This window comes from Eleutherodactylus coqui, chromosome 2 (genome assembly GCF_035609145.1).
Source record: "Eleutherodactylus coqui strain aEleCoq1 chromosome 2, aEleCoq1.hap1, whole genome shotgun sequence".
Lineage (NCBI taxonomy): Eukaryota > Metazoa > Chordata > Amphibia > Anura > Eleutherodactylidae > Eleutherodactylus > Eleutherodactylus coqui.
The window spans coordinates 205434414-205454666 of NC_089838.1; the positions used below are offsets into that span (position 1 = coordinate 205434414).

The following is a 20253-nucleotide window of genomic DNA, read 5'->3' on the forward strand; positions in this document are numbered from 1 at the left end:
CACCTGTCAAAAACTTCAGAGAGACGGGGAGTAAAAAACTGCAATGTACCTGGAGCTGCCGGAGCTATTGCTGAGGTTGTTGCTGCTGCTATTTGCTGAACGATGACAGGAGGTTTCACTGTCCGCACCAGCATCACTACTTTACCGGCTTGATGTAGCAAGCTGATGAGTAACAAAATGTTGTTCCATTTCTTCATAAGTCTTTTTTTTTCTTGTCAGTTTCCATTCCATCTCTGCCGTTAGTAGTGACGTTACTTCTAACGCAGGAAATGTGCAAATCGCATAACATAATTGTATGTTAAATCAATTGTAGTGCCGGCTTTTAGAAAGTTGAAATATATGTATTAGGGTGGCCCTTATTTTTCAACTTTCTAAAAGTTTTGCTCCCACCCTCCTATCTTGTTCCAATCACCAAAAAAACAGTCTGTGCAATATTTTAGCTCAATCGAACAACAGCGAGGCGACCCTCATCAACCATGAAGTTTTGAATTTTTTGCCCAGAAATTCATTTTTTCAGATAAATAAATTTTTTTAATTTTATTTCTGATCACTTGTTAGCACTAGTGATGAAAATAAACGTGAGTTTCCATTAATTTAATTAGCATTGCTATTGCTAAGTTAAGCCCGCGATACAATTGATTTAACATACAATTATGTTATGGGTGAATTATGTTATGTGATTTGCATGTTGCACAATAACGTTGCATGCAGGACTTTACCTGCGTTAAAAGTAACGTTGCTATTAACCCTCTCCAATCCACTGTCTGACGTCTAAAGACATTACGATTTAAGGCTGTACAGCTCCTATGTTGGAAGACATCCGTCGGGGTTCTCTTACTGTATATTGCCAGCCTCTCTGCTGTTGGAGCCTATCCAATGTGTCATCTCATGCAGTACTGGCTTTAGCCAGCATATAGCGCCGTTGTATAACAGCAGAAAAAGAGTAAGCCCCCTAGGAAAACCAGGATACAAATTGGGTTGGAAAGGGTTAACATCGGTATTACTTTTAACATGGTTCCCTACGTATAACGCTGTGCACCTTTGGCCTACGTTATACGTAGGGAACGCTATTGGGCGTTATCATTGCACTTATTGAAGTGAAGCTCATTAAGTGCAGAGAATTATTGATGAGGTTGGAGGGGCGGCGTTGTGCAACATTTTATTCCGCAGCTATTCGGTTCGATTGAACCTAATAGCTTTTTGCCTTGCAATGTTCATGCTACGGAATTCTACCGCGGAATTCAACAGCGTGAAAGAAAATTGTGGCATATTCTGTTAGCCGCAGAAAAACGTGCGGCCGCCTTCCATTATAGTCAATTGGAAGCCATCCGTCACACGTGTGATTACACGTCACTGCCCATTGCCGGCGCGTCACGCACTGCGCATGCGCACCAGCTCACCGGACGGGACTCTTGCAGCAGATCCGGAGAGGTGAGTATGGGGTCTTTGCGGTGCGTCGTGTTGGACTCCGCTGCGATATTCCACTGGCATGGCCGACACGGCCGTGGGCATGAGGCCTTAGTGTTTGTCAAAAGAGAAATAATTATTTATTGAAGCCAATGATTGTATTGTATTTACCCATTTTAAACAATTGCTGGGGTTGCCTGGATGTGTGCACACAAATTTCTCCAAGAAGAAAAAAGAAAATGGTCGAGAATGGTCTGGTCTGCTTTTGAATTGAATTAAGCGCTGTGTAATGCGTATATATGTTCTAACTTCTAAGTGTTTGAGGGTCGCCTGGTAGTTGTCTGATTAAACCGAAGCCTTGCACAGCCCGTTTTTTTTGTTGTTGATTGGAACAGGATTAGAGGGTGGGAGCAGCAATAGTTTAGGTTTCGGAAAATTACCTATAGCTAAAGGCCCCCCGTAATTGTGTGTGTGTGTGTGTGTGTGTGTGTGTGTGTGTGTGTGTGTGTGTGTGTGTGTGTAATAAATAAATAAATTATACATTTATACAAACAAATTTTATGTTCAATTCAAAAAGTTTCTGGTTTTGGTGGTGTAAATGTTAATGAGAAATGGTTTTAAATCCAACAGATTTTGGGCAGTGACACAATTTTTGCAATTTTGCCTCTTTACAGCAGAGTGGATGTAAACCAAAGCCAACAAACCACTTCAATTAGAGTTGAACAATTCAATTCTACATGAATGACTTTGTTTTAAATGCATTGAGGTGATGCACAGAGGCTAAATTATGAAAATTGTCACTGTCCAGATCCTTCTGGGCCTAACTGTAACTAAAAGGGGTATTCTGGAGACTCGGCAAAGCTTTCAACATTTCCCTAACGTTTGCACTTATGGCAATTATTCCGAACGTCCATCTAAATCCTCAAACTGAACCCCAGCACCTTTTTTTTTTTTTTTGTTTTTTTATTTATTTTTTAATTGACCCAGACTGATTTCTAACCAGCTTCACATTTCCACAATGTTATTTAACACCTTGTGGACGCAGCCTTTTTTTCCCTATTTTTACCCCATTTTCGGGTTTTCCTCCCCACTTACGAAAAAAAAAAAATCACAACTCTTTATCCATCAGCGTAGCTGTCTGAGAGGTTGTTTTTTTGCGGAACAAGTTGTATTTATCATTAGTACTATGTAATGTACCATATAATGTACTGAAAAACTTTTCAAAAATTCAAAGTCAGGTGAAACGCGGAGAAAAAAAAAGCAAAATTCCACCATCTGGGGTTGGGAATTTTGTTTCTACAGTATACACACTGCAGCAAAAAAAATGACAAACTTTTTTTCTATGGATCCGTGCGATTATGTTGATAGCAAATTTATATAGTTTTTCTGGTTTAATTAAAAAAAATATCTTTGGGAAAAAAAATACAATTTTCTACCGCCATCTTCTGACAGCCAATAACTTTTTTTTTTCATTTTTTCTTGTCAACATAGTTGTGGGAGCGCTAGTTTTTTGCGGGACATCCTATAGTTTCTGATGGTACAATTTTTGGCAACCAAATGGCACCCCACAATCTCCTCATGGAGGGGGCCATTTGGGGCATTTTAACCGTCTCCAATCCACTGTCTGACGTCTAAAGACATTAGGATTTAAGGCTGTACAGCTCTGATGTTGGAGGAAGTCCATCGGGGTTCTCTTACTGTCTATTGCCAGCCTCTCTGCTGTCAGAGCCTATCCAATGTGTCACCCCATGCAGTACTGGCTTTATCCAGCAGATAGCGCCGTTGTATAACAGCAAAAAAAAGTAAACCCCCTAGGAAAACCAGGATACAAATTGGATTGGAAAGGGTTAAATGACGCTGTCAGAATTGAAACGGTTAACAGCCACAATCAGCAGGAGCTGTGATCACAGCTTTTGTAGGCAGGTGTCAGCTGTAAGGAACAGCTGCTACACGCATTATATGGAGTAGGATTGGCTCCCTATCCCCCTCCATACAGACTCTTAACCTCCATTACGTAACTGTACGTCATGGAGCGTTAAGGGGTTAAAATGGCTGCTGGGGAGTACAAAAACTAATCTCCTATAATGCCCCATTGTCGATTACTAATGAGTGCGCATTCACAACAGTAGAAATTGCGTAGTCAATACAGAATTAGAAGTAAAACCACTTAGCATACAGGTTGTAACCACTGGCTACCAATGGAGAAGTGGGCAGGTGGGGAGACCACAGATAGAGCAATACCTCCGCAGCTTTGTGAAACAAGTCATGACATGTTTTTGCCTTATAAAGTGTATAACTGTCACTTTGAATCGCTGGAATACCCCTTTAAGTAAAAAGACATTAAAGAGGTTCTTTCATCTCAACAATCCCTTTGCATATACCCTATTAGAACTTCCTTGAACAACAGTGGAGAGCCATTAACAAACTGTTTTATCTAGGCAGCCATGTGTCTGAATAACCACATGTAATACTACACCCCCTTGTGCTGTATTCCCAGACACATCACATGGCAATTAAAGGGGTTGTCCGACATAAATGCTCTTTATAAAAACCGGGTCCCCTGTATGGCAAACCTAATAAAACGCTCCTGCTCCCCTCTCCACACTCCCCGGTGCCCCCTGCTGGCGACTCCAGGTCATTTGGTTACGTAATGTCTACAGGCTGCAGTCAGCCTACGTTGTCCCGTAAACAGGCTGCTGCAGCCCATAATGGAGCGCAGCGGTAATGCAGAACGTTGTTGGAAGCAGTGGGGTTTATTACTTTTGGCATTCGGCGTGAACCTGCAGTTACACCAGAAATCGTATATGGTAAACTAGATGTGAAGATCAAACTAAAAGCGGGTGTCTGCTGTTGTCTTGTGCAGGTGGATCAGAGAGTTTTCAAGGACCTGATGAGTGAGAAGTTGCCTCGTCTCAATGCTCACTTCGAGCAGCACAAGGTGGATTACACACTGATCACATTTAACTGGTTCCTGGTGGTATTTGTGGACAGCGTGGTTAGTGACATATTCTTTAGAATATGGGACACTTTCCTATATGAAGGATCTAAGGTAAGAGCGCAGATTGTACACTTGTCAATCCTTTTCTTACTAATCTAACAGACTGTAGGACTTACGTGGAGCCCGGAAGCTGCCTTTATGGAAGATGGTTACAGCTTTAATGATTGTTCCTGTCTTATTGGTTCTGTGACTGCAGATTGAAGATTTGCCCTTTTAATTTGCAAACTACTTCTTTCTCGCTCGTGTCATTGGGGTACACAGCAAAGACCGTGGGATATAGCTTCTGCCACTAGGAGGCGACACTAAGTACAAAAAAGTTAGCTCCGCCCTCTGGCTATATCCCTCCTGCCGACAGCAGGCTAATCAGTTTTTAGCTTAGTGTCTCGTAGGAGGACGGTCGTGCCCGTTAGGGCTGCTTTAAGGGCCAGGGTTAGACGGAGAGGCAGGACGCTCCCCATCAAACCCGAACGGAGAGGAGGGCGAACAACCTCGGGTTTGTCCAGGTTGCTTCTTGCCCGGCCCGCCTCAGAAGAAAAGGTGGCACATCCGGATCATATATATCTGCATGTGGCCCGCCAGCGAGAGCCCCCCCATGTTTGGTGCAGAGGTCCGCATCCCCTTCCCACGGGCAGGCGATGTTATAGGGGTAGGCTGCTGGAACTGGGGAGCCGCTTTTTCTTCCAGCAAGGACGCAGGAGGTAAGTATGCGCTTGCAACATCCCCCCCCCCACCTCTCCCTCCCCCCTTCCTGGCTCTCCCTCCCCCCTTCCTGGCTCTCCCTCCCCCCTTCCTGGCTCTCCCTCCCCCCTTCCTGGCTCTCCCTCCCCCCTTCCTGGCTCTCCCTCCCCCCTTCCTGGCTCTCCCTCCCCCCTTCCTGGCTCTCCCTCCCCCCTTCCTGGCTCTCCCTCCCCCCTTCCTGGCTCTCCCTCCCCCCTTCCTGGCTCTCCCTCCCCCCTTCCTGGCTCTCCCAGTATGTCGCTTTTTGCACGCGTACCTTGTGGGCTGCAGCGAGGCGCAGAGATTGGCGCAGGCGGACAGACTCCTTTTCATCGGGAGTAGTATACGCTATGCATGGCTGCGGCAGCGAAGGGCATTATTTGCTGGGGCATTCCTGCATTCGGCTCCCCTTGAGCTTGCAGGCGGGGTGGGGGTGGGCAGGTGAGTTCACCGTGGAGGTATGGGCTCACCTGATATTCAGGGCGCTGGTTCCAGGCACAAGCCGGCGGTGGGGGCGTGGCCTCGCGGGCATGGTACTTCAGGGCAACAGCTTTCAGTATGCCCTGGCCTTCTGGCTCCCTGCAGGGGCTCCCAGCAGGAGTTCCTGCGATGTGGGGGCTCAATGGAGAGGGCTGCAGCCCCGGGCGCGGCAACGGCGGAATTAAAGGGGGCGTGGCCTCGCCGTGTGGCCACGCCCCACGTGACGCGAGGGGCGTGGCTTAGCGGCAATACCTCCGTGGATGGGTGTGGCCACGCCCCCCACCCTCAATGACTCCGTGCAGGGGGCGTGGACTCATCGGCAATGCACGCCGCCCCTGCCCCTCCCCCCTTCCTCCCTCAGCACAGGTGAAGGGGGGATGACATCAGAGAAGCAGCGTATTGGGGACCGCCCTGCTGCTCCACTCCTTGCTGCCCTTTTCTGCTCAGCTTATACGCTGTACAGCTCAAGCTCCAGGAAAGAAAGCCCTTCAGCACCTGCAGTCTCCCAACCCAGCGGCTCCCCGGACCTCTTCGGACCTCGGCAAGGACTTGGGTAAGCTCTGCCTGGCGGCTAGCTGCCCTCTTTCACTGCGTATCCCTCCTGCCGGCGGTTGGCATAGCAGAGGATAGCTCGCACTGTTCTTTGCCCGGTGAAATCCCAGCACCATGTCCGACCCCAGAGCCCTGGAGGCTGGACCAGGGACAGCAAGAGTAACGCACTTTGCTTGCTCACGCTGTAACATAAAGTTCGCATGCGGACAGGCTGAGCCCTTTTCTAGAGATTGTCCCCCTGCGAAACAGGCGGCTGTGCAGGGCACCCATCCCCCCCGCAGTTCAGCCCCCAGCTGTGGCGAGCCGGAGTGGGCCCGCTCCTTGTGACTGGCCGTGTCTGACCTCTCTCGGGCATCTGGCGCAATTTTGGAAAGATTAGCGCAGAACGCCTCCAGTCCGCGTGAGGAGCGCGGCCGTAGATGAAAACGGGTCAGGCCTTCGGACTCCCGGCGGCCCTCCCGGTCACCATCCTCCTCCTCACTTTTGCGCTCTTCTGGTACTAGGTCACGGCGCCTGTTGGCAGAAGTTGGTTCGGACGAGGAATGGTCTGAATCCTCCTCAGGCTCTGTCGTGGAGGAGGATCAGGTCCCAAAAATTTCGGCAATGGTGGAGAGCTTAGTGGTTGCGGTGCGTGACACTTTTCAGCTCACGGAACAGGAACCACAGGCATCTGGGATATCGTTTTCTTTCAGGCAGCCTAGACGCTCTCCAAAAACCTTTCCTCCTCATGAGGACTTTGACAAGGTCCTATCTAAGGAGTGGAAGGCACCGAATAAGCGTCTTTCCAAGATGGGTTACTTGGACGGGAAGTGGTCGGTCCCACCGCTAGTGGATCCGCCCATTTCGCGCCTGGCTAAGCATACCGTGCTACCCACGGCAGAGTCCTCCTCCCTCAGCGATCCCAAGGATTGAGGAGTCGAGGCCTTCGCAAAGACCGTTTTTGAGGCGGCAGGGTCAGCTTTTAGGCCTGTGTTTGCCTCGTCCTGGGTCAGTAAGGCTGTTACTGACTGGGCAAAACGGTTACGGGAAGGAATCGTCGAAGGGGCGTCAACCGAGGATCTGGTGGGCATTACACGCCAGATTGAACAAGCAGGCATGTTTCTCTGTGAGGCCTCTATGGATACAGCCAGGCTGGCGGCCCGAGCCTCCGCGGCATCGGTGGCGACTCGCCGGTCCCTATGGTTAAAATCGTGGGATGCGGATGCTTCCTCCAAGGGGTCGTTAATCAGTATGCCCTTTGTAGGATCTCGTCTTTTCGGCGCCAAGCTAGACGAGCTCATCTCAGACACCTGGGTACAGGAGGTCGTGTCCAGGGGCTATGCGATGGAGTTCCACTCACAACCGCATGACCGCTTCTTTCGGTCCAGAACCCCCCCCCCCCCCCCCAAAAAAAAAAGACGGCTCCGTCCGTCCGATTCTGGACCTAAAGAAGCTGATGGTATTGTCTTTCGAGGCAATTCCTTCTGCCCTGTTCCACTCCCGCCCCTTGCAGTGGGCGATACTCTCAAGGTGGGACAGGTTAGCGCGATCCCTCGAGGGGAAGATAAGGTTTCCACCAGGAGTTCAGCTGTCACTCCAGTGGTGGTTGGACTCGCCACGCATCCAGCAGGGCAGGTCGTTCCTGCCCCTGCAGTGGTAGGTGCTGGCTACAGTCGCCAGCATGACGGGCTGGGGGTGCACCAATTCCTTTCTTTCCTCGGATGTTCAGGAGGATCAGGAAGGAAGGGCTACCAATGATTCTCATAGCCCAGAGTGGCCGCGAAGAACGCGGAACTCTGAGCTCATGGACATGTTAGCAGACGCGCCCTGGCGATTACCCCTACGAAAGGATCTACTCTCTCAGGGGAGCCATTAGCGAAAGTACTGTGGCGCTTGCTGTCCTGGAAGGTCGCTTTCCTGGTGGCGGTTACCTCCCTTCGTAGGGTTTCGGAGGTTGCGGTGCTGTCGGCAAAACCACCTTTTACGGTTTTTTCACCAGGATAAGGTGGTGTTGCGACCGGTGCTGTCTTTTTCCTAAATTTTATCAAATACATACGTTCGCGTCAGCCGACGCTTCGCTGGGTCGAAAGGTTTTACAGACGGCTGTAAACTGACCGCATGCGTTTTGATTTATTTGTACCCACCCTCGGGGAAGGCTGTGGGACGTCCCATGGTCTTTGCTGTGTACCCCAATGACACGAGCGAGAAAAGAGGATTTTTTACTCACCGTAAAATCTCTTTCTCGTCTCGTCATTGGGGGACACAGCACCCACCCCTCTTTCTGTATATGACACGGTGGTGGTCCTGGTCGGACTCCGGATTCTGTAAGTCGCACATAGTGCTGCGTGTTTTTCATTACAGTGAAATTTTTTGTTAACGTGTCATATGACTAACTATTGTTGTCTCTCTGTTCCTGCATGGCTATTCCAACTGCTGGCATGACAAACTGATTAGCCTGCTGTCGGCAGGAGGGATATAGCCAGAGGGCGGAGCTAACTTTTTTGTACTTAGTGTCGCCTCCTAGTGGCAGAAGCTATATCCCACGGTCTTTGCTGTGTCCCCCAATGACGAGACGAGAAAGAGATTTTACGGTGAGTAAAAAATCCTCTTTTTGCCACCAGTCCTAGCCTAGGTCAAGAGGAATGGTGTCTAGACCTTTTTTTATTTTGATTTAGATTTTCCAAGTGCTTCCAAAGATGTCACTTCTGTACAAACAAGCATGTGCTGCACTGATTCTTTCCCTCAGGGCATCGCCTGTAAAACCCCATTTATACGCAACGATTATCACTCAAAATTCGTTCAAGCGATGGCTTTTGAGCAATAATCGTTGCGTGTAAACGCTTTCATCTTTCACTCTTCAGCTGAACGATGATTGTTAGGTGAGCATAAAATACATCGTTCAGACGAAGAAAGATAGCAGGGACCGCATGCTGGGTTCTCCACGGGAGCCTATGACTACATTGTATTGAGTTGACAGCCCATGTGAAGACAATGCAGCTGAGTGCAAATTCCAGACCACATGCTGGGATTTGTAAACAGCTGCTGGAGGCCCATTTACATGCAAATAAAGCTGATAAAGTGCTTATGGGCATTAGTGCCCGTTAGTACTTTGACAGTTCTAGTGATCATTTTGTATAATCTTTAGATCGTTTGATAGATTGTCTTTGTGTGCCTAATGAGCCTTAATCCCAATTTTATACATTTAAACAATTCTGTTTAAACGATCGCCTGAGTAGGTGACGTCACTACTAGTTGTTCACGCATGTGTAGAATGTTTAGACAAGGCAGATCACTGCTGAGAATCGCTCACTTCTCATTCACTGCTTCACATTCCTATGTGCAACACTGAGCGTGGAGTGTTTTAGACATAATGAGAAGGGTGCAAACCAGCAATGATTTTTATGCAGACTGAAACTGAACGCAAAGCGCACAATTACTTCATGTTTAGACGTAATGATTATGTTGAAAGTTAAAAAAATTTTTTAAAAGGAGTGCAAATTGATTTTGCTCTAGTTTTTTTTTTTTCCATTCACATCTTAAATAATTCCCATGTTTCCTGCAACTAATGTTTTGGATTGATCAGATCACTACTTTTAAAAGGAATGTGTAATCAGAGGTGACCTATTGTTTTTGTATTAAATACACTATTAAAGAACTTTTTTTCTATGTCTCTATCTGTTTAAATAAGTTTTTCACACGGCCCACTAAAGGCCCATTTATGCACACAGATCTCTTTCAAAAGGTTGAAAGATCAGCGATCCTTTAGTACTTTATTAGCTTCATTTGCATGCAAATGAGATTCTAGAAGCTGTTACAGAACTCAGCAGGAGGTCTGAGCTCTGTAATTAGCGCCATTGTTCAGCCATGGGCTTCCCTTGGAGAATTTAGCACCATAGACAGCAGACAAAGGGTGCAGTCCTGCTTATCAGCTATTTTGCTGTGGGGCTGAGAACAGTAAAGGTCCCTTTACACAGGACGACTGTCAGGCAAACAATGCTGGACACTCGTCCCTGTGTCTCTGTGCTCCTGTGCTAGCTGGTTCATGGAGCGGCCAGCATGGGGGCGAGGCAGAGCTGGAGATTTCTCTCCTCTCGCTCCCCCGCCCCCACTACTGAACAGCGCTGTTTAAACTGCACGACGAGCAATGAGCTTCATCGGTGATCGTTTATGCTGGATAAAAGATGAGTGATGAAGCTCATCGTTCAGTTTAAACAGCGGCCCTTCAGTAACGAATGGCCGCTGTGTTATGTGAATAGAGGGGGGCGGGGGAGCGAGAGGAGAGAAATCTCCTGCACTGCCCTGCCCCCCTGCTGGCCCTTCCGTGAACTAGACAGCTCTGTTAGCTCCTGTGCAGAAGCGTGGGGATACAAGGACGAGTGTCGGGCATCGTTTGCCTGACAGTCGTCCTGTGTATAGGGACCTTAAGGCTGGGTTCACACCGAGCGGATTTGCCGCTGAAATTCCATGCAGAGTTTCGCTGCAGCACATCCGCCTGCGGCCGTTTATCTCGGCGTTAGCCAGCCATGTGGACATGATTTGTCAAAAATTTTGTCCACACGGGACGGCCAATCCGTTGCAGCAAAGCTGGCAGAAGTCGGCGCTGTGGCGCAGATTCCCCGGCGGAAGCATGTCTGTTTTTTTTTTTTTCCATTGCAGCCTCGCTCCTCTCTATGGGAGAGCCGGCCGCAACGGAAAAGCGTGCGGCCAAGCCGATCCAGAATCCGCGGCAGCAAAACCCAGAGATTTCCGCCTGGATTAAGATGCGTGTGACCCCAGCCTTACAATGCAATCAGCTGTAATCAGCTCACCATGGGCAGAACACAGCTTGCGGTCCTGTTTATTAGCTGTTCTGCCACAAGGCTGAGAAGAGCTGTAACAATGTTATCAGCTGTAATCAGCTCTCCTTGGGCAGAACACAGCGTGCAGTCCTGCTTATCAGCTGTTCTGCTGAACGACTGTTTTCAAGCAGAACTGAAAACCGCCGTTTGGCCGAACAGTGAAAGATGGGCACATTTAAACACAATGATTATCGCTCTAAAGACAGCTCTTGGGCGAATTTTGAGCGAAAATCGTTGTCTAAATGGGCCTTTAGCCTTATAATAGTCTGACACTTCCTGTTCTGTAGAGATCACTTCAATCATCCTGTATCAATCTTTCAATTTATCCTCATATACAGAATTACAATTAAAGTAGACACCTTCTATATAGGTGATGGTCACAGCTCGCCTACTCGCTGCACGGTGACTTCTGCTAATATTACGAAACACCCCTATAGCACTCTTTTGTAGAAAATTCTGCTAAAGCAATCCTAATCTAAAAGGTAGATCTCTTTTTTGGCCCCAAGTTTGGAAAAAACGTCCGTCTATTATATATAATACTGCCCTATCGGTTGTGTCAATTGTGTGAGAGCAGCATCATACCACGTGTAACACACTGCCTTCCCGCAGTTCAGAAATACAGAAAGTAAGGGGATTCCATAGAGAAACAGGAACCTAGAAAAATTTGGTATGTTCATAAATGTAACTGACCATTTGTATCAGGACATTGTAGATGTGGTCAGTTGTACTTTAATAACCCATTCAGACCCAGCTGTCCCCCTGCCTTGTTTGGATCATTATCATTTTTTAGTTTTACAAATGATATGCAGTTACATTTTAGTATTATGTGTGCACATGTGAGCTGCGTTCTATGTACATTTAGACCTGTTTCACATGGGTTATAAAATCACATGACTTTGTAGCAATGCAACTTCGCTACAAAACACATGTATGTGAAGCCCATGGTTTCCAATGGGTTCTTTCACATGAGAGATGCTTTGTAACCTGAAAGAACCCATTGGAAACCATGAGCTTTACATACATGCAATTTTTTTAGCAATGTTGCATCACTACAAAGTCGTGCAATTTTTGTAGCCCATGTGAAACAGGCCTTATATTCATGGAATACATCAGATTTTTTTTCCCTTACTCTCCACCAATTAGGTCATTTTTCGTTTTGCTCTGGGGTTGTTCAAATATAAAGAAGAAGAGATTCTGAAGCTTCGAGACTCTACATCTATTTTCAAATATCTGCGATACTTCAGCCGCACTATTCTTGATGCAAGGTCTGTTTAATTCTAGTTATGTGTACGAATATAAAGTTATGTCATGAAAGTATAGAATCCTAGAATGGTAGAGTTGGAAGGGACCAACAGGGTCATCGGGTCCAACCCCCTGCTCAGTGCGGGATTCACTAAATCATCCCAGACAGATATTTGTCCAGCCTTTGTTTGAACACTTCCATTGAAGGAGAACTCACCACTTCCCGTGGCAAGCTGTTCCACTCATTGATCACCCTCACTGTTTTCTAATATCTAGTTTGTGTCTCCTCCCTTTCAGTTTCATCCCATTGCTTCTAGTCTTTCCTTGTACAAATGAGAATAGAGCTGATCCGTTTGCACTGTGACAGCCCTTCAGATATTTGTAGACCGCTATTAAGTCCTCTCAGCCTTCTTTTTTGCAAGCCAAACATTCCCAGATCCTTTAACCATTCCTCATAGGACATGATTTGCAGACCGCTCACCATCTTGGTAACTCTTCTCTGAACTTGCTCCAGTTTGTCTCTGTCTTTTTTTTTTTTTTTTTTCTTAAATTGGGTTGCCTAGAACTGGACACAGTATTCCAGATTATGTCTGACCAAAGAAGAGTAGAGACGGATAATTGCCTCCCGTGATCTAGACTCTATGCTTCTCTTAATAAATTCCATAATTGTGTTTACATTTCTTGCTGCTGCATCACACTGTTGACTCATGTTCAGTACACGGTACGTAGTAGATACACAAACAACATTGCATGGGCTGAAATGATTTATAGCTTGCTCATATGAATAGACAGACATTGATACTAGTGGTGATGTAATATTTGCTGTTTAATAACTCTTTAACCACTTTGTTGCAGGAAGCTGAGTAACGTGGCCTTTGTGGATATGAATCCATTCCCTCTACGCCAGATCCGCAACCGCCGAACATATCACTTGGAGAAAGTTAGGCTAGAGCTGTCTGAGTTGGATGCTATCCGTGCAGACTTTATACGAGAACGAGAGACAAACACAGAAAGGCGAGATCTCATAAGTGATGATGATGAGGACAGTTAGGCTGAAAAAGACCTGATGGAGACTGCCATCATGGAGATCACTGATGAAACTTGAGAAATAACGCTGGGCGTATTTCTAAATCAAAAGCAATCTTCCACTGCATAACCATTTAGTATCAAATTGCCTAGTAAACAATGGGAAAGAGGTATATGTGATGTCAGATGAGAAAAGTGTCATTTGATCTTGGCTAGAGTTCAGAATATTTCTCAATTCAAACAGTACCTGGGTGTTAAAGGGATACTAAACCTAGAGTCTAATGCTTTAATTTGCTGTACCGTTGTGTGCAGTTTTAGCCATTTCACTCTAGGGTGGAAGCTGGCTTTAGTGTTCTGTTAGTGGGTTTAGCGACTGCTAGTCCAGAAAAATGCTTGACCCCGTGATCACCAATTTATCTCTTATCTTCAGTACTGAGATCCAATAGAAATGATTTGTATGCAAATCAAAAGTATTCTTTGTTATAAATGGGTTTGTAAGGCAAGTGCCCCGTACTCAAATACTATATATTACCAGCAATGCTGTGATCATACACTGTGTTGCACCTATTTAAATAAGGGAGATGGAACAATACATCTGCAGTACCACCTATTGGAAGGCAGCATTCCTGCAAGTCAATATTAGACTCTTTATACAAGCCTTGTAACAATGACTGGGAATTGAAAGCCAGAATCCATCTCCCTTATTTGCATATTACCCAGAGGAGCATGAATGGCCTTATAAGTCTCCTCACTCACCGTCTAGGTGCTCTCCCTAAGGAGAAAAGATAGCGTTCCTGCACCTATTCATAGCACAGCATGAGGAGCATGCAAGTATTCCTAGAGACCTCTCCTTTGGTACATGTTCCATAGCCTGAGACCTAATGACTGCTATACACATAAGAGACATTCAGCAGAAACCGATCCTTATTCTTTGTTCCTGGCCAGTACCAGAGGTTTCTGACAGCAGTTTATTCCCTGTCTTCCATTGAAATAGATATGCATGCTCAGCTGAACCGAGCATGCGTCATATGGTGGAGTCGGGACAAATGCCTGTCTGCTGACCATTATTTCATGTATGTTATAAATGTAGGGTAAACCTATATAACTGCACTTTTATAAACTGATGACTTCAGGTTTAGCAGCCCATTAAGAGAAAATTATGAAGAACAAAAACTGGACATTTAGTTGCCAACAACATTTTGCATTGTTTGCACTTTTGGGAAAATCCTTTGTAAAAATTTGAATCACTTGGCTATATTAACCGTGTAGTGGTAGCTTCCTTATCATTCCAAGGCTTTTCTACCGCATTATTTTTTATACTCTTTTGTAACCTAAAACCAAGTATTTTTTTTCTATTTTACATTTATACTTCTTTTGATACCTCTGTGTTTTTATGCATTTTTGTTTTGTTGCCCTAAATTCTATAAGCGGCCATGTAAATGCAACAGTATTACAATGTATGTTTAATACAGTATATTTGTACCAGTAGTATTCCAAATGACAGAATGGCACATTATTAGGGAAGCCTTCAACTAATAGGATTTATTAATAAGGAATATATTACTACGGTGCAATGAAGAACTGCAGCAACCTGTGGTTGATGTCAAGCAATTATAATTTGGTTTATAGTCTGTTCTTACTAGTGTTACAGCTTTTGTCTATATGCCATGATTTCTATGTCACATCCATTTTAAAATGGACAGCACTGAACCCCGACTGGTAAATAATGGGTTTCCTGCATCTTTGATGGCATTAATAGCCCTACAAACTGCAGTATTCTTGCCGTCAGAATTATCGGAAATCTCAACAAAACCCCAAATAATCTAATGTAGATAGAGACTTTAGTTATGATTCTATACGCACATGGCAAGTAACGTCATATCGGACCTTACTGAAGAGGAGTGTTACTTTATGAGAGAACGACTCAACCTTATATAGTGGGTTAAAATAAAGTTATAAACCCCTACATTACTTCCTTTGTTACAGAGTTACAGGTCATCAGTCTTGGCTTAGTCACGCTCATGCCAACCACCCTGGCAGCAGGCACTAACCCTCGTCTTGATTGTCATAAGGACCTGACCTGCTCAGTAGTTCGCCGCTCTAATATGTATCTTATGATTTCACAATTATTTTCTGCGAAAAGTTTCCTGTGTTGCATAACTTAGTTTCTACTTAAACAGATGCATCCAATCCTACCTGGAGACCTATATTTTTAAGTTAGCAGAGTCAGATGTTGATTATGTTGTTCCAAAATCTAAGAAATTTCAGAAGGGAAAGGCCCACTAGGTCGAAATTTACCCCTTGGTGTGATAGAGCCGTTTGTCTACCAAACTAAGCCAATTAGCATAGTCCCATAAATTGACTTGCCATTAATAGGGCCTTGTGGTCTTTGTATGATGTCATGTAGTAAAGATGCTCCAACATTGTTTGTTATGGATTATTATTTTGAAGACTGTTCAGTATTATGTGCAAATAACTCCATATTTTTTCTTTATTTTAACTCTGTCATGATAATTTGTATCAATGTCCGTTTGTGAGATTTAGTACTTTTACATATTTGGAGGAGGAGCAATTTGGGAAGGGAGGAGTTAATGATTTTCACTTTAAAAATGTTCACTGTGTTGTCTCCTTGTTAATGAAATTGAAATTGTTGTTTTTTTTTAATCAAGAATGCTGGTATTTTTTGTTTTCCTGAACCTCCACTTTATGTCACAGCCTGGTGTCACACCTATTCTTTGTTTCTTTTTAAAAGAACACGAGTAGTGGTTTTATTTTTTTTTATTTTTTTTATGGAGGGGGGTTCAAGAGCATGAAAAAATGAAACTGGCCCTTCGCCTCTTCAGATGTACTCATCAGTTTTCATGAGGAAATTTATTTGCTTTTTTGCAAGAACTTGTTTTACAAGTAGATCAGTTCACATGCTCAAGAATGCAAGAACACACTGCCTGGCCACAGCCATGACCACTGTGAAGTGTCTTCTCATCTGTATGTTAGTTTACCCCTGTTGCTGTCTATTCTGTTTGGGGAAAATGGTGCTCAAGAAGGGAAACCATATAATTAGACATTTAACTAGCTCTTAAAGGGATCACCCCTAATGAAGATGTCAATACAGACTGTGAGCCCAGTGATGTGTGCGCAGAGTCATTCCAATTTACTCCTTTAACACTCAACATGTAATAAATGATGTAATTCTGATAATAGTCCTGATGTATTATTCTGTGCGTTCTGTTGTCATTTGCCCAAATTTTCCAACTTATCCAGATCTATTTGCAATCATACACCTTTACTTTTTTGTGTTCATTTACAGTTTTGTATCATCTGTAAATTGACAGTTTACTGTTCAATCCTCCCAAAAAGTCATTAATAAATATTGCTTTTCACAAGCCCTAGATTTTGAAGGATTTATTCACTCTAAAGCAAATTTAAGTTAGGAAAATCTAAAATTGGCAGCAATATTATAAATTGTTTTGCTTGAAATTTTAAGGACAAATTTAATTTCTTTCTGATTTTTTTTTTTTATTTTATAACTGAACAATACTACAAAGAAAAACATCACAGCATGTTGAAAATTGGCCATATACAGTAAAAGTAAAGTACAATATGAAAACACTGCTAATTCATTTATTATCACATTGGGCAACCATTGTTCTTGATCACAAGTCTGCATCTTTCAGGTGGGGGGTGCACAAATGTTTTGCTTTTTTTAGCAGTTCAACTGAAGCCACGTGATGCCAGGCGTTGATCACACTTTTATTCAGTTCCTTATTTGTTAATGGAATGTCTTTTGAATATTTTGGTGGACACTTTTTGCCATAACTTTTTAATTGGATTTAAAACCAGCGATTGGGCTTTTCCAATCCATTTGCTGGATACTATTCTTCTGGAATTGCAAAATTTTGACCAATGACAAGAAATGAAAGATGAAGCTCCCATTAGGCCTTTAATCGCACTTGTTTCTTTGGTATTTTGTAGTATTCTAGACCAGTTGTTATTTCTTCAACAATCTGTAGTCTCCCAATGCCATTTTGCAGCTATACATGACCAAAGCAATGCTGACGTAGGGTGCTTAATTGTACAGAATGCACTCTGGCTTGAACTCTTCTGGTATCTCCTGACATAGACAGATCTGGAATTTGTTCCAATTCTGAAGGTTGACATAATTTAAAAAGTACTTCCCCCACCTCCCAGTGGTGGTGGTCGTTCGTCCAGGTCAACCTTCCTTTCCTTTTGAACTTTTGACAGCAATGGTTTCTTTTTAGCTTTACCTACGCTGTCCAACTTTGCACAGTCTGCAGTGTCCTGTAATTGTGGAGCACTTCAAACTGCAACATTTGTTCCACTCGCAGCAGTTCAGGTGATGTCCGCTCTCCGATTTTGAGATCGCCTCTTCAAAACCTTGCCATCTCTTGCTGATGAGCACCATGGGCGACTGGACCACGATTGATCAGCAATGCTTCCCATAGTTTTGAAGGAACTGAAACTCCACCCAGGTAGTAACACTCAGTTGTCAATTTATTCATACAACTCTAGGAGGAATAGCGCAACCATTTCAATACAAGGTGCTCCAGAACATTTATTAAAATAGATATGCTAGGGGAGATGATGTGGGCAAGCCCCTCTGTAAAGGGTTTTTTTTAGTTTTATGTAAATAAATTTGAATCCTGTTATGAAACTTTTCAATATGCAAAGTGTTCCATTCAAACTAGAGGGCCTCATTTTTTAAACTAGTAAAACTGTCTTCATTGTCCGTAGCAACCAATCGCAGCTCAGCTTTTACTTTACCAGAGCAGTATAAGAAAAAAGTGCAGCCAACGACTGTGCATCAAGTACCGCATAAGTTGCTTCGTATGTATCCTTATAAAGTGCAAACTGCCCCAACAACTAAAGCCGCATAGACAGAAATGTGCTACTAACATGCTCATTCATATCAATACAGACAGTGACTTTCTTGGAAACCCCTTGTTTTCAGACAAGGTAACATTTTATCTACCAGGATATGTCAATCAGCATAATGTGCAGATATGAGGAACTGAAAATTCCCATGTCTACACCGAATATATCCAAGAGCCCAAAATTGAAAGATTTTTGGTGTGGTGTAATGAACATGATTACCCATCCATTTTTGTTTTTGGTAAACATAGAGTAACTGTCCCCTTATACATTGACATGTTGGAACAGTTAAGTATCTACTAAGTAACCAAACTGCAACCTAACATCTTCCAACTAGATGGGGCTCCAGGGCCGGACTGGGACTAAAAAACAGCTCTGGCACACAAACTCCACCAGTCCACATATAATTGCCCCCTTTGAATATTATGTAAAAATGGTAGCGCAATATGCTCTCTGCAGGGAATTTAGGTTTACTAGATGAAGCCATTGTTTGCTACGCGAACATAAAATGTTTGGAAGAATGGTAAATGTTTTAAGAACCGTCGAGCCGAGGTTTCGCTTGAACAGTTCGCCTTGCACGGCTTGGTCTTCCACGTTTTGGGGACATGACAACTGTCAGACTAGTCAGCACTTGATATGAACGTCGCTTATGGTAGTAACACTTGACTCTCCCTGGCGGCGCTGGTGGCTGAAGCACAACAACACCGCTAGACTTAATATAGGAACTTTGGCCTGGCCTGACAGATCAATCAATGTATCAATCTCGCATTTAATGATTTTACGGCAGCGGTGGTGAGGATGTCAGAAATCTGATGACACCAAAATCATCCATTGGTCACGCAAAGGGGTCAAAGTTTAGTGCAAGAAAAAGCCTGTAGGCATTTTTACATTAGATATGATAAGCTTGATCACACTTCCTAAAATATGTAAACTGTGCCACCAACACAAGAAGTAAAATAAGTGGAACATAAAAACACTTAATAACATGGTCAGAAACGGACATACTCTCGCTTTTTGAGACCAAAGCAAATGTATACTAACAGTATCCAAGCACTAATATAACCAATAATACTTGGTATCTGATCACTATAAGCTCACTGTAATGAGGATACAATGGCCACATTGCAGTCAAATACCAGGTTTACAAATGTAGTCTTAAGAGTATTATTGTGAGTCCAGGACCTGTGCATACACCATTTTCAGTGGATGCGGGCTGGTATAAAGCCGATACCTCACCACAATAGGTGATGTCAGAGATAACTGTGGCATCTGAGTAGCTAGTATAGGGAGGAGGCTCCCTCTGTCTCCTAACTGACACCCCTGGAAGTGATTGCAGGATACCAAGTGGTAGTTATAGCATTCCAGGACTGAATGAAAGTCCTCCCATCTATTGTAGTACTCCTATTAAACTCCTGAAAATTTTTCTTGTGGTCATAAATCAGCTGCTAAAAACCGATCAGAAGTGAAAAGATAAAGGCTGAAAACCAAGTCATCAATGGAACTCCATGATGGATCTGAAAAGAAACTCAGCCTGCAGCTACTGTATACACTGATATGTACAAGCTGTAAAAGCCAAATGGTGCAAAATTTTTCATCAAACCCAATTGCAAAAAAGATTTTTAGTCCAAAATACATTCACCTAAGGAAAGAAATGACATTTAAAAATACCCACAAAAGTTGTCCATAGTCTTTACAGCGTATCCAACGTCAGCAAATGGGATAAAATGGCAGAATAAGGTATACTTATACATTTAAAAAGAACCTAAGTGCCCCCCCCCAAACAAAAACAAAAATTTTAAGTTTTATGAAAAAAGGACCCTTTTAAAAAAAATTAAAAAATCATTAACCACACCTATAACTTCCTGCATTAGTCAGTTAGTTTGATCCAAACTATCTGCTAACGCAAGATCTCACAATGACTAGAGAGATCTCCCATGCTCGTATTGAATGCTGCTGCAGGGGGATGCTGGGAGTATTTCTGGGGTCATCTAGATGCTTCTAGCAATCACCGCCTGCAGACTTCTACTGTGGAATGTAGTTACCAACCTTTTTTAATGGGCTAATGTGTTTTTTTTTGTACATCAAGCTTTATTTTATTGACATGCACACTATAATGTATGCACA

General features: G+C 44.0%; 1 protein-coding gene across 1 annotated transcript in view; it reads left to right on the forward strand.

Moving 5' to 3' along the window:
• TBC1D2B (TBC1 domain family member 2B) overlaps positions 1-16622 on the forward strand; it is a 53007-nt gene extending 36385 nt beyond the window's left edge. Inside the window, exons 11-13 of the mRNA XM_066592284.1 lie at positions 4271-4456; positions 12115-12236; positions 13069-16622. Coding sequence (XP_066448381.1) covers positions 4271-4456; positions 12115-12236; positions 13069-13264 — 504 coding nt within the window. The 3' untranslated portion in view covers positions 13265-16622. The remainder of the gene's footprint in view (positions 1-4270; positions 4457-12114; positions 12237-13068) is intronic.
• The last annotated feature ends 3631 nt before the right edge of the window (positions 16623-20253 follow it).